Source organism: Sardina pilchardus, chromosome 16 (genome assembly GCF_963854185.1).
Source record: "Sardina pilchardus chromosome 16, fSarPil1.1, whole genome shotgun sequence".
Taxonomy (NCBI): Eukaryota; Metazoa; Chordata; class Actinopteri; order Clupeiformes; family Clupeidae; genus Sardina; species Sardina pilchardus.
Window position 1 is genome coordinate 31,612,627 of NC_085009.1, and position 12,500 is coordinate 31,625,126.

General features: G+C 50.4%; 2 protein-coding genes across 2 annotated transcripts in view; both read right to left on the reverse strand.

The window, feature by feature from the left end:
• Positions 1–743, reverse strand: part of hacd4 (3-hydroxyacyl-CoA dehydratase 4) — a 12,882-nt gene extending 12,139 nt beyond the window's left edge. Inside the window, exons 1-2 of the mRNA XM_062515920.1 lie at positions 635–743; positions 47–153 (exon numbers count right to left, since the gene is read on the reverse strand). Coding sequence (XP_062371904.1) covers positions 47–153; positions 635–639 — 112 coding nt within the window. The 5' untranslated portion in view covers positions 640–743. The remainder of the gene's footprint in view (positions 1–46; positions 154–634) is intronic.
• A 3,611-nt stretch (positions 744–4,354) lies between these two features.
• fcer1g (Fc epsilon receptor IgFc epsilon receptor Ig) overlaps positions 4,355–12,500 on the reverse strand; it is a 21,614-nt gene continuing 13,468 nt past the window's right edge. Inside the window, exons 4-5 of the mRNA XM_062515921.1 lie at positions 8,169–8,195; positions 4,355–5,630 (exon numbers count right to left, since the gene is read on the reverse strand). Coding sequence (XP_062371905.1) covers positions 5,568–5,630; positions 8,169–8,195 — 90 coding nt within the window. The 3' untranslated portion in view covers positions 4,355–5,567. The remainder of the gene's footprint in view (positions 5,631–8,168; positions 8,196–12,500) is intronic.

A 12,500-nucleotide genomic window follows, 5' to 3' on the forward strand; every position in this document is an offset into this window, starting at 1 on the left:
TATTTTCTCTGGGAGGAGACTGCGCGCCGACTGCCAAAGACTTTACCTCTCCCGAAGAAGACGAATCGGGCCGTCATGTTGGCAAATATCCACGTGTTCCCGGAGAACTGCACCAGGTTGTACAGCAGCAGATAGGCTAACCTAATGCTGCACCTGCAGAGTAAGGAAAACAGATCCGTGAGGCTGCTGTCTATCACAACACTTTGTCTCTTGACTTGACAAAATCGGATTAGCCTACAATCAGTGGTTCTTGGGACTTGACAATTCCCACCTCCAAAGTGGAGAGTGACGGGAAAAGTTTGAGAACCACTGGCCTGCATTTAACTCCCTGACAGTCAAACAGAATACAGGCTACATTCCACATGTAGTTAGTGAAGGGGGAGGGGGTACCCTGGATTGAACTTTGGGGGATTGGTGTTAACGTTACTTCTGATCAAATCGCATAAGCTAAAACACTGTTTGCATTCAAACACTTCTTCTGGAAGACAACATGCAGACCCCTGAGTAATGACTGCTTGCTTTACGAAACATTTAAGTTTTGAGGCTCGAATTCAATTGGAGTCTAAAAATCAGAGGTGCCCCGGTTAAAAAAAAACCTCGCACAACTTGAGACAAAGATTGCTGTCAAACTTACCTCATGACTGAAGACGTCTAACAACGTTAGCGAAATCTCTCCGACACTTCTCTGACAATTCGGTTTGAGTGTGTTCAGGGAAGTTGGTCGGCAGCTCTCCTCACATATTTCCCTCCTACGTCAAGAAGGCAGGACTCACTCGCCTGACAGACGGATGCTCGTGTTTCTGCTGGATCTGGGTTTTTGTGGCAGTACGTGGCTTCCCCATTCCTCAATCCTCACTCAACCCCAGTAACTGAGAATCCAGCCAGTCAGTCTACATGTCAACAGCCTGCTCGTCAGTGCACGGTGAATGCACTCACATAGCCCAGTTTCGGCTGCTTTCTGAGGTGAAGATATTCTCACACGTGCACGTTTTTATATTACATCTGGAGTAACCTACTATAGGCTATATTCAGTTATCTGTTGCCAAAGGAGATTATTTGATTAGTTCACAAAATACACTTAGACACACACATACCAAATAATATAGCCTACTGTAGGCTAGGCTACTACTTGCGAATGAGAGCGCATTAGGCTACTGCAGAACAAGTTTCCGAGTAACAAAAGCTATCTATGGCGTTTAACCGAAGTGCTTTAAAGCAGTCTCACGACAACTTCCAAATTCCTAATCGGCTCTGTTTCTAAATGGAAACTAATGGCGCTTCTGGGTCAGAGACTGTGCTCGGTGCAGATGTGCACTTCATAGTAGTCTACTGTGCAGATGTAGATCTCCTTCAGACTGCCTCCTGATCACAGGTAAAACACGCCCTCTGGCGGCCATCATGTGCATGTAGCCTAATGTATGGCCAGATTGCTGTATACCGCCCTACACTAAAGACAATGGGCATAATATAACAAATAAATCAGCATTGTGTTTTATTTTTTATTTATTAATAATATTTTACCCACTTTCTCGAGAAAACACAATAATAGGTAGGTCCTCGTGTGTGTTTGAGGTGAATTTGGAGTGAGGCTTCTTACTGAAACTGAGGTGTACCTTGGTGATGTACGGTAATCAAATTGGCCACTAGAGGGCAGAGAGCTCAAGCTGCTGAACCTCAGGGCCCAGGAGGAGCTGGTTCCCCACAGATGAAGCCCTGCTGATATGCAGCCTATCTGCAGAGTGCTGCCTGGACCTGCTCTCTGGGCCACCCTGGACCGTTTATCTGTACCAAAGATCATTAAGGGCGGAGCAAGATACTTCATGAGAAGCCACTTCCTGGAGCCTGAATCGCAAGGGGGGGGGGGGGGGGGGCAAAATCCCCCTTTATGCAGAGCTGTTCCATTGAAGTCTATGGACATGACACGCATGACACACCCCCTTTATGCAGAGGAAGTGATCCCCGTTTTGCGCCCATAGACATGAACTACGATGACGTATCTTGCTCCGCCTTAAGGATCTTTGTCTATACGTAACGGATGCCAGCTAGTTAGCTGTGCTGGTCGAACGTTAGTAAACCTCACTCCCCGACACCTCAAGAGCGCTGCTGGCATGAAAGTGTGTGTGTGTGTGTGTGTGTGTGTGTGTGCGTGCGTGTGTGTGTGTGTGTTTGTGTGTGTGTGTGTGTGTGTGTGTGTGTGCGTGCGTGTGCTGCTGGCATGAAAGCTAGTAGCCTGGGCTTTTAATTGTAGTGTGTGTGTGTGTGTGTGTGTGTGTGTGTGTGTGTGTGTGTGTGTGTGTGTGTGTGTGTGTGTGTGTGTATGTGTGTGTGTGTGTGTGTGCTGCTGGCATGAAAGCTAGTAGCCTGGGCTTTTAATTGTAGTGTGTGTGTGTGTGTGTGTGTGTGTGTGTGTGTGTGTGTGTGTGTGTGTGTGTGTGTGTGTGTGTGTGTGTGTGTGTGCGTGTGTGTGTGCGTGTGCTGCTGGCGTGAAAGCTAGTAGCCTGGGCTTTTAATTGTAGTGTGTGTGTGTGTGTGTGTGTGTGTGTGTGTGTGTGTGTGTGTGTGTGTGTGTGTGTGTGTGTGTGTGTGTGTGTGTGTGTGTGTGCGTGTGTGTGTGCGTGTGCTGCTGGCGTGAAAGCTAGTAGCCTGGGCTTTTAATTGTAGTGTGTGTGTGTGTGTGTGTGTGTGTGTGTGTGTGTGTGTGTGTGTGTGTGTGTGTGTGTGTGTGTGTGTGTGTGTGTGCGTGTGTGTGTGCGTGTGCTGCTGGCGTGAAAGCTAGTAGCCTGGGCTTTTAATTGTAGTGTGTGTGTGTGTGTGTGTGTGTGTGTGTGTGTGTGTGTGTGTGTGTGTGTGTGTGTGTGTGTGTGTGTGTGTGTGTGTGCGTGTGTGTGTGCGTGTGCTGCTGGCGTGAAAGCTAGTAGCCTGGGCTTTTAGCTGGATTGTTAGTGCGCTGGACTCCGGATCCGAGGTGCTGCTGTTTCACGGGTTTGAGTCCGGGCGTGTGCAGGGCTGGACCGCGGTGGTTCCACACAACACAGGTTACATATAAGTATAAAGTAGAAGTACTATGTATAGGCTAGATAAGCTTTTGGTAAGGACTGCCAGAATGTTGTGAATCCACACCACACCACAGCCGCACATAGGCAGCCCAGATAGATGACGCAGATTATTCAGACTGGCGCTGGGTTATAGTCTGGGCTCGGCTGGTCAGACTGGCTGGGTTATAGTCTGGGCTCGGCTGGTCAGACTGGCGCTGGGTTATAGTCTGGGCTCGGCTGGTCAGGCTGGCTGGGTTATAGTCTGGGCTCGGCTGGTCAGGCTGGCTGGGTTATAGTCTGGGCTCGGCTGGTCAGGCTGGCTGGGTTATAGTCTGGGCTCGGCTGGTCAGGCTGGCTGGGTTATAGTCTGGGCTCGGCTGGTGCAGGCTGGTGCATTCCTTAACCCGGAAATATGTATCGTTGCGATGGTTACGATACTGTTTTCAACTTCCGTTCATTCTGTTAACATGTGCGTTCTCCGTAGCTAACTAGATTATGCCTCAACTTAGATTTCTTTCGAAATATTGACAATTCTGCCCTCAGCATGTATATACTACATCATATATAACCGATATAAAATAGAAAAGTTTACTTTTATATGCGTTATGATATGTAAAGCACCGTAAACCGTCACGTTAAAACAGATACAATGCAGCTTCGCCGGAAATAGAAAACCGTCTCGGTGTCATGGCGACCCCCATTGTTGGGCTGCGGAATATCGTGGATAGTCTGGGTTTGGCCCATGCAGGGCCTGCGGGCCGTTTTAACCTCTCTGGACGCTGTGAGTGGACGCTGTGAGTGGACGCTGTGAGTGGACGCTGTGATTGGGCTAAATAGACGCCACCATGTGGCCAACTGCAGTCTATAGCACTGTTTTCTATAGTGTGAAACCAACTCTCACTTTGCACTCCCTTCCTCAATTACACACGCACTTACGTGCACGCACACATGTGCACATACACACACGCACACACACACACACACAGACACAGACGCACACACGTGTACACACACACAGACACAGATGCACATACACACACACACACACACACACGTGCACATACACACACGTGCACATACACACAGGCACACACACACACACACACACACGCACAGACACACACACACACACACTAGATTGTATCTTGCCCTAGGTTGACAGAGCTGACTGATAGAGACGACCACCGTCCCGGCCGCAGTGAACAGGAAGTGAGTCGGACACTCTGTGGTCAGAAGCTACTGCACGTCGTCATGGAGACGGTGAGCGGAAGCGTTAAAATAGTGTGTGTGTGTGTGTGTGAGCGAGAAAAACCCAAACCTCAGAGAAGCTGACACTTTAATATTCACGCCGTTAGTCAACAAGCTACTGATACAGCTAGAGTTAAAACAAACTAACACGCACACACACACACACACACACACGGTGATATGAACACACACTCGGTAATATGAAACAAACACACACACACAGTGATATCAAAAAACACACTCACACACTCATGGTGATATGAAATAGTATATCAAATATATTATTTAAAAAAAGATCTCTCAAGCAGATTGCATTGGACAGAAATTCAGCAAGCAGTTGTGTACAGCCTGAGACCTAAGACACACACACACACACACACACTAACTGTGTCCACCCTGAGACATAAGGCCCCATACTTCTCTCAACACTCAGGGTGTGTGACATTTCTCCATTACAGTGCACCTCATAAATACACACACACACTCACTCTCTAGCTCTCTCACATACACACCTACTGTACACAGACACACACACTCTCTCTCACACACACATACACACTAAGACTCTCTCTCTCTCTCTCACACACACACACACACACACACAACTGAATCATCTAACAATTATAATTTTTGCCATCTGGAGTAAAGGGCTGTTCACACCAAGAACGATAACTATAATGATAACTATAAATAAGTATCGCTCTCGTTAATATGAATGACAGCATTCACACATAAACTATAACGATAACGACATGAAGAATGATATCGTTGTTGATCGTTTTGAGAACGATAAAAAGCTAACAGCCAATCAGAACCCATACTATTCTAGCCATCACATTCATTTACACGAGGAGATCATTTTCTTATCGGTGGCCAGTGTGGACGCTTTTGTCGCTATGCTTATGGTTATCGTTATGGTCATGGTTATTATCGCTATGGTTATTATCGCTATGGTTATTATCGTTATGGTTATCGTTATGGTTATCGTCATGGTTATAGTTATCGCTATGGTTATTATCGTCATGGTTATTATCGTCATGGTTATCGTCATGGTTATCGTTATGGTTCTTGGTGTGAATGCTGCTTAAGCCGGTAGAGCGTATTGGACAGATAAGCTGCTGCTGCTGCTGCTGTGAAGGTACATGGAGCAAATCCTCTCTCCTCCTCCTCTTTTCTCCTCATCCCTCTCTTCTGCTCCTCCTCCTCTCTTCTCTTCATCCCTCTCTTCTTCTGCTCCTCCTCCTCTCTTCTCTTCATCCCTCTCTTCTTCCGCTCCTCCTCTCTCTACTTCATCCCTTTCTTCAGCTGGATGGTCTCGTAGGTGTCCTGGGCATGGGGGGACAGACCCTGTGAGGGGGGGGGGGGGGGGGGGGGCAATTATAATTTACGTGTGGAAAAGACCAGTAGCTTTGAGGGGGGGGGGGGGCAATATTATTATTATGTGAGGAAAAGACCAGAAGCTTTGAGGGGGGGGGGGGGGGGGGGCAATATTATTATGTGAGGAAAAGACCAGGGGCCTCATTTATAAAACTTTGCGCAGGATGTACGCCAGAAGATGGCGTGCGCTCAAAACTCAGAAAGTGCGTGCGCACAGAAATATTCTGATTTATAAAATCGTGCGCACGCACGTTCCACGCCAATTTCCCTTTATAAATCAAGCTCTACTCTACATTTGCGGCACCTGTGCGTACCTCAAGACACACCCATAATTGCTTATAAATATTCAGCGAAACGCCCTTAATGAATATTGATGTCTGTGGACAACATGCCAAAAACAGCGGGAAAGACAAAAAACGCAACTTCATTGACTGTTTGTGGGTTCATAAATGGCGTGAGCAGCCACCGTTTCAGCGGATATCCACTGTCACCTACAACATAACTTGAATGAGTAAAGGGTGAATGTTTAGAAATGGTCGAAAAATTGCTACAAATTCTTTTAGGATTTACACACAGGATTTAAACACGATTCGCCCGCACCTACAGTAGAAGCCACCATCGCGCACAGCTCCAGCATTCAGTCTGCGCCCAACGCTGCTACAGTATGTCTCAATATGAATCAGGCCAACATTTGTGAGCAACATGTCCGTGTCACATATATAACTTGGACATTGAGGGAATGAAAATGCTTCCTGTTAACAAAGGCACATTTATTATAAATGAGGCCCCAGGGGCCTCATTTATAAACGATGCGTACGCACAAAAGAATGCGTACGCCTCGTTCTACGCAAGCTTTGGTATTTATAAAACGTGAACTTGACGGGAAAATGTGCGCACCTCCACGCAAGCTCTGACCCATGCGTACGCACAAAAAAGGGAAAAGCAGAAACTGCGACCTCAGGAGGAAACAGGTACAACGACCCGAAATTGGTTCAATAATTGAAGTTTAACACAAGCATAACATCGCGCAATGACGCGCATCAATGACATAACTGCCTTAACCTAATCCTGTTTAAAATCTAAAACGTGGTTGATTGTTTCGTGCGCCCGTCAAAAAATCCATCTTATTTGATGCGAGAAAGACATGCTGATAGGCTATGCCTATGTTTTGTTAATTATCCACTTATGGCTTTCATGCATGTTTTGTTATTTGTCAATAATCAAGGCTCAAACATGTTGCTTGTTAGCTTGCAAATGGTAGGCTATATACAGTAAGTGCTGACTTGCATCGGCTTTCTTGCCACTGGCTGAATCGAGAACTGGCTGACCGGACTGGAATAGCCAACCTTCAGCCGAATTTTGCCAGACGTGTTAGGAGGTGTAACTGCTTCATCACCAAACTACATCAACTTTCCTTACATGGTGAACAGGCAAATAAAAACGCAGTCTAATTTCCCAAATGTGATCCGTGCTATTGACTGCTATCATATTGCTATAAGACCACCGAGTGAAAATAAATGTGCCTTTGTTAACAGGAAGCATTTTCATTCCCTCAATGTCCAAGTTATATATGTGACACGGACATGTTGCTCACAAATGTTGGCCTGATTCATATTGAGACATACTGTAGCAGCGTTGGGCGCAGACTGAATGCTGGAGCTGTGCGCGATGGTGGCTTCTACTGTAGGTGCGGGCGAATCGTGTTTAAATCCTGTGTGTAAATCCTAAAAGAATTTGTAGCAATTTTTCGACCATTTCTAAACATTCACCCTTTACTCATTCAAGTTATGTTGTAGGTGACAGTGGATATCCGCTGAAACGGTGGCTGCTCACGCCATTTATGAACCCACAAACAGTCAATGAAGTTGCGTTTTTTGTCTTTCCCGCTGTTTTTGGCATGTTGTCCACAGACATCAATATTCATTAAGGGCGTTTCGCTGAATATTTATAAGCAATTATGGGTGTGTCTTGAGGTACGCACAGGTGCCGCAAATGTAGAGTAGAGCTTGATTTATAAAGGGAAATTGGCGTGGAACGTGCGTGCGCACGATTTTATAAATCAGAATATTTCTGTGCGCACGCACTTTCTGAGTTTTGAGCGCACGCCATCTTCTGGCGTACATCCTGCGCAAAGTTTTATAAATGAGGCCCCAGAAGCTTTGAGGGGGGGGGGGGGGGGGGGGGGGGGGCATATTATTTCGTGTGGAAAAGACCAGAAGCTTGTTGGAGGAAAAGGCAGTCAAGTCCTGTTGCCTCTGATGTGATGTGTGCTAAAAACGTTAATGTGAGTGTGAAATGGACATCAAGTCTTACTTCATATATGCCCTCTGTGTGCTAAAAGCGTTAATGTGAGTGTGTGTGTGTGTGTGTGTGTGTGTGTGTGTGTGAGTGTGAAATGGAAATCAAGTCTTACTTCATATATGCCCTCTGTGTGCTAAAAACGTTACAGTAATGTGAGTGTGAGTGTGTGTGTGTGTGTGTGAGTGTGAAATGGAAATCAAGTCTTACTTCATATATGCCCTCTGCTTGCTTCTTCTGTGGAACAAAAAGACTATAGTTAGATCTGCGCTCTCTCACACTTAGACTCGCACGCACACGCACACACACACACACACACACACACACGGACTGACACACACAGACTCACACCCACGCGTGCACTCATGCACACACACTCACTCACACACACACACACACACACACGCACAAGGACTCACACACACACACACACACGGACTCACAACCACGCGTGCACTCATGCACACACACTCACACACAGAAAGAAAGACACCATAAAAGGACCTACATAAAAGGCCCATTTTCTTCACAACTTTGAACACAAAATGCTTTTCTTCTCCTTTGTAGCAGCATGCTGTTCATTTGAATACATTTAGAAGGTTTTAAACTTTAAAGGCGCTAAAAGTGTGTGTGTGTGTGTGTGCAGGAGCGAGCCGACAGCACAGATGCATTAGCCGAGAGAAAGACACACGGACAAGCAAGAGGAGCAGGAGAGGAGAGGTGGAACACAGAGGGGAGGGGGAGGAGAGGAGAGGGGGAACACAGAGGGCAGGGGGGGAGGAGAGGAGAGGGGGAACACAGAGGGGAGGGGGGAGGAGAGGAGAGGGGGGTGGAGAGGAGAGGGGGAACACAGAGGAGAGAGGGGAAGAGAGGAGAGACGGAGAGGGGGAACACGGAGAGAAGAGATGGAGGTGTAGAGGAAGAGGACGTTAAAGGAGAAGAGATTTTAAGGGCATTATGAAGACATGAAGACGAAGAGAGGGTGACGAAGGCCATTAAGCAGACGAGACAAGATGAGACGAGACGGAGGGTGAAGAAGAGCAATGGAACAAAGGCAGAGAGCACTAGAGTGGAGACGAGGAGGAGGAGGAGGAGGAGGAGGAAGAGGAGGAGGAGGAGGAGGAGGAGCAGAGTGCACTAGAGGAGGAGGAGGAGGAGCAGAGTGCACTAGAGGAGGAGGAGGAGGAGGAGGAGGAGGAGGAGGAGGAGGAGCAGAGTGCACTAGAGGAGGAGCAGAGTGCACTAGAGGAGGAGCAGAGTGCACTAGAGGAGGAGCAGAGTGCACTAGAGGAGGAGGAGGAGGAGGAGCAGAGTGCACTAGAGGAGGAGCAGAGGAGGAGGAGGAGGAGGAGGAGGAGCAGAGTGCACTAGAGGAGGAGCAGAGGAGGAGGAGCAGAGTGCACTAGAGGAGGAGCAGAGGAGGAGGAGGAGGAGGAGGAGGAGCAGAGTGCACTAGAGGAGGAGCAGAGGAGGAGGAGCAGAGTGCACTAGAGGAGGAGCAGAGTGCACTAGAGGAGGAAGAGGAGGAGGAGCAGAGTGCACTAGAGGAGGAGGAGAGGAGGAGGAGGAGCAGAGTGCACTAGAGGAGGAGGAGGAGGAGGAGCAGAGTGCACTAGAGGAGCAGAGGAGGAGGAGGAGGAGCAGAGTGCACTAGAGGAGGAGCAGAGGAGGAGGAGCAGAGTGCACTAGAGGAGGAGGAGAGGGAGAGGAGGAAGAGCAGAGTGCACTAGAGGAGGAGCAGAGGAGGAGGAGCAGAGTGCACTAGAGGAGGAGGAGAGGAGGAGAGGAGGAGGAGCAGAGTGCACTAGAGGAGGAGGAGAGGAGGAGAGGAGGAGGAGCAGAGTGCACTAGAGGAGGAGGAGGAGGAGGAGCAGAGTGCACTAGAGGAGGAGGAGGAGGAGGAGCAGAGTGCACTAGAGGAGGAGGAGGAGGAGGAGGAGGAGGCAGGAGAGGAGGAAGAGCAGAGTGCACTAGAGGAGGAGAGAGGAGGAGGAGAGGAGCAGAGTGCACTAGAGGAGGAGGAGGAGGAGGAGCAGAGTGCACTAGAGGAGGAGGAGCAGAGTGCACTAGAGGAGGAGGAGCAGAGTGCACTAGAGGAGGAGGAGGAGGAGGAGCAGAGTGCACTGAGGAGGAGGAGGAGAGCAGAGTGCACTAGAGGAGGAGGAGGAGGAGGAGGAGAGGAGGAAGAGCAGAGTGCACTAGAGGAGGAGCAGAGGAGGAGGAGGAGGAGCAGAGTGCAACTAGAGGAGGAGGAGGAGAAGAGCAGAGTGCACTAGGGAAGAGAAGGAGGAGGAGGAGCAGAGTGCACTAGAGGAAGGAGGTAGGAGGAGCAGAGGAGGAGGAGCAGAGTGCTACTAGATGAGGAGGAGAGGAGTGAGAGGAGGAGGGAGCAGAGTGCACAGGAGGAGGAGGAGCAGAGTGCACTAGAGGAGGAGGAGGAGGAGGAGCAGAGTGCACTAGAGGAGGAGCAGAGTGCACTAGAGGAGGAGGAGAGGAGGAGAGGAGGAGGAGCAGAGTGCACTAGAGGAGGAGGAGAGGAGGAGAGGAGGAGGAGCAGAGTGCACTAGAGGAGGAGGAGGAGGAGGAGCAGAGTGCACTAGAGGAGGAGGAGGAGGAGGAGCAGAGTGCACTAGAGGAGGAGGAGGAGGAGCAGAGTGCACTAGAGGAGGAGGAGGAGGGAGGAGGAGGAGAGGAGGAAGAGCAGAGTGCACTAGAGGAGGAGCAGAGGAGGAGGAGGAGGAGCAGAGTGCACTAGAGGAGGAGGAGGAGGAAGAGCAGAGTGCACTAGAGGAGGAGGAGGAGGAAGAGCAGAGTGCACTAGAGGAAGAAAGGAGGAGAGGGAGGAGGAGGAGGAGCAGAGTGCACTAGAGGAGGAGGAGGAGGAGGAGCAGAGTGCATAGAGGAGGAGGAGGAGGAGCAGAGTGCACTAGAGGAGGAGGAGGAGGAAGAGCAGAGTGCACTAGAGGAGGAGGAGGAGGAGCAGAGTGCACTAGAGGAGGAGCAGAGTGCACTAGAGGAGGAGGAGCAGAGTGCACTAGAGGAGGAGGAGGAGGAGGAGGAGGAGGAGCAGAGTGCACTAGAGGAGGAGCAGAGTGCACTAGAGGAGGAGGAGGAGGAGGAGCAGAGTGCACTAGAGGAGGAGGAGGAGGAAGAGCAGAGTGCACTAGAGGAAGAAGGAGGAGGAGCAGAGTGCACTAGAGGAGGAGGAGGAGGAGGAGCAGAGTGCACTAGAGGAGGAGGAGGAGGAGGAGCAGAGTGCACTAGAGGAGGAGGAGGAGGAGGAGCAGAGTGCACTAGAGGAGGAGCAGAGTGCACTAGAGGAGGAGGAGGAGGAGGAGCAGAGTGCACTAGAGGAGGAGGAGGAGGAGGAGCAGAGTGCACTAGAGGAGGAGGAGGAGGAGGAGGAGCAGAGTGCACTAGAGGAGGAGCAGAGTGCACTAGAGGAGGAGGAGGAGGAGGAGGAGGAGGAGCAGAGTGCACTAGAGGAGGAGGAGGAGGAGGAGGAGGAGGAGCAGAGTGCACTAGAGGAGGAGCAGAGTGCACTAGAGGAGGAGGAGGAGGAAGAGCAGAGTGCACTAGAGGAGGAGGAGGAGGAGGAGCAGAGTGCACTAGAGGAGGAGGAGGAGGAGGAGGAGGAGGAGCAGAGTGCACTAGAGGAGGAGGAGGAAGAGCAGAGTGCACTAGAGGAGGAGCAGAGGAGGAGGAGGAGGAGCAGAGTGCACTAGAGGAGGAGGAGGAGGAAGAGCAGAGTGCACTAGAGGAGGAGGAGGAGGAGGAGCAGAGTGCACTAGAGGAGGAGGAGGAGGAAGAGCAGAGTGCACTAGAGAGAAAGGAGGAGGAGGGAGGAGGGCAGAGTGCACTAGAGGAGGAGGAGGAGGAGGAGCAGAGTGCACTAGAGGAGGAGGAGGAGGAGGAGCAGAGTGCACTAGAGGAGGAGGAGGAAGAGCAGAGTGCACTAGAGGAGGAGCAGAGGAGGAGGAGGAGGAGCAGAGTGCACTAGAGGAGGAGGAGGAGGAGGAGCAGAGTGCACTAGAGGAGGAGGAGGAGGAGCAGAGTGCACTAGAGGAGGAGGAGGAGGAGGAGGAGAGGAGGAAGAGCAGAGTGCACTAGAGGAGGAGCAGAGGAGGAGGAGGAGGAGCAGAGTGCACTAGAGGAGGAGGAGGAGGAAGAGCAGAGTGCACTAGAGGAAGAAAGGAGGAGGAGGAGGAGGAGGAGGAGCAGAGTGCACTAGAGGAGGAGGAGGAGGAGGAGCAGAGTGCACTAGAGGAGGAGCAGAGTGCACTAGAGGAGGAAGAGGAGGAGGAGCAGAGTGCACTAGAGGAGGAAGAGGAGGAGGAGCAGAGTGCACTAGAGGAGGAGGAGGAGGAGGAGCAGAGTGCACTAGAGGAGGAGGAGGAGGAGGAGCAGAGTGCACTAGAGGAGCAGAGGAGGAGGAGGAGGAGCAGAGTGCACTAGAGGAGGAGCAGAGGAGGAGGAGCAGAGTGCACTAGAGGAGGAGGAGAGGAGGAGAGGAGGAAGAGCAGAGTGCACTAGAGGAGGAGC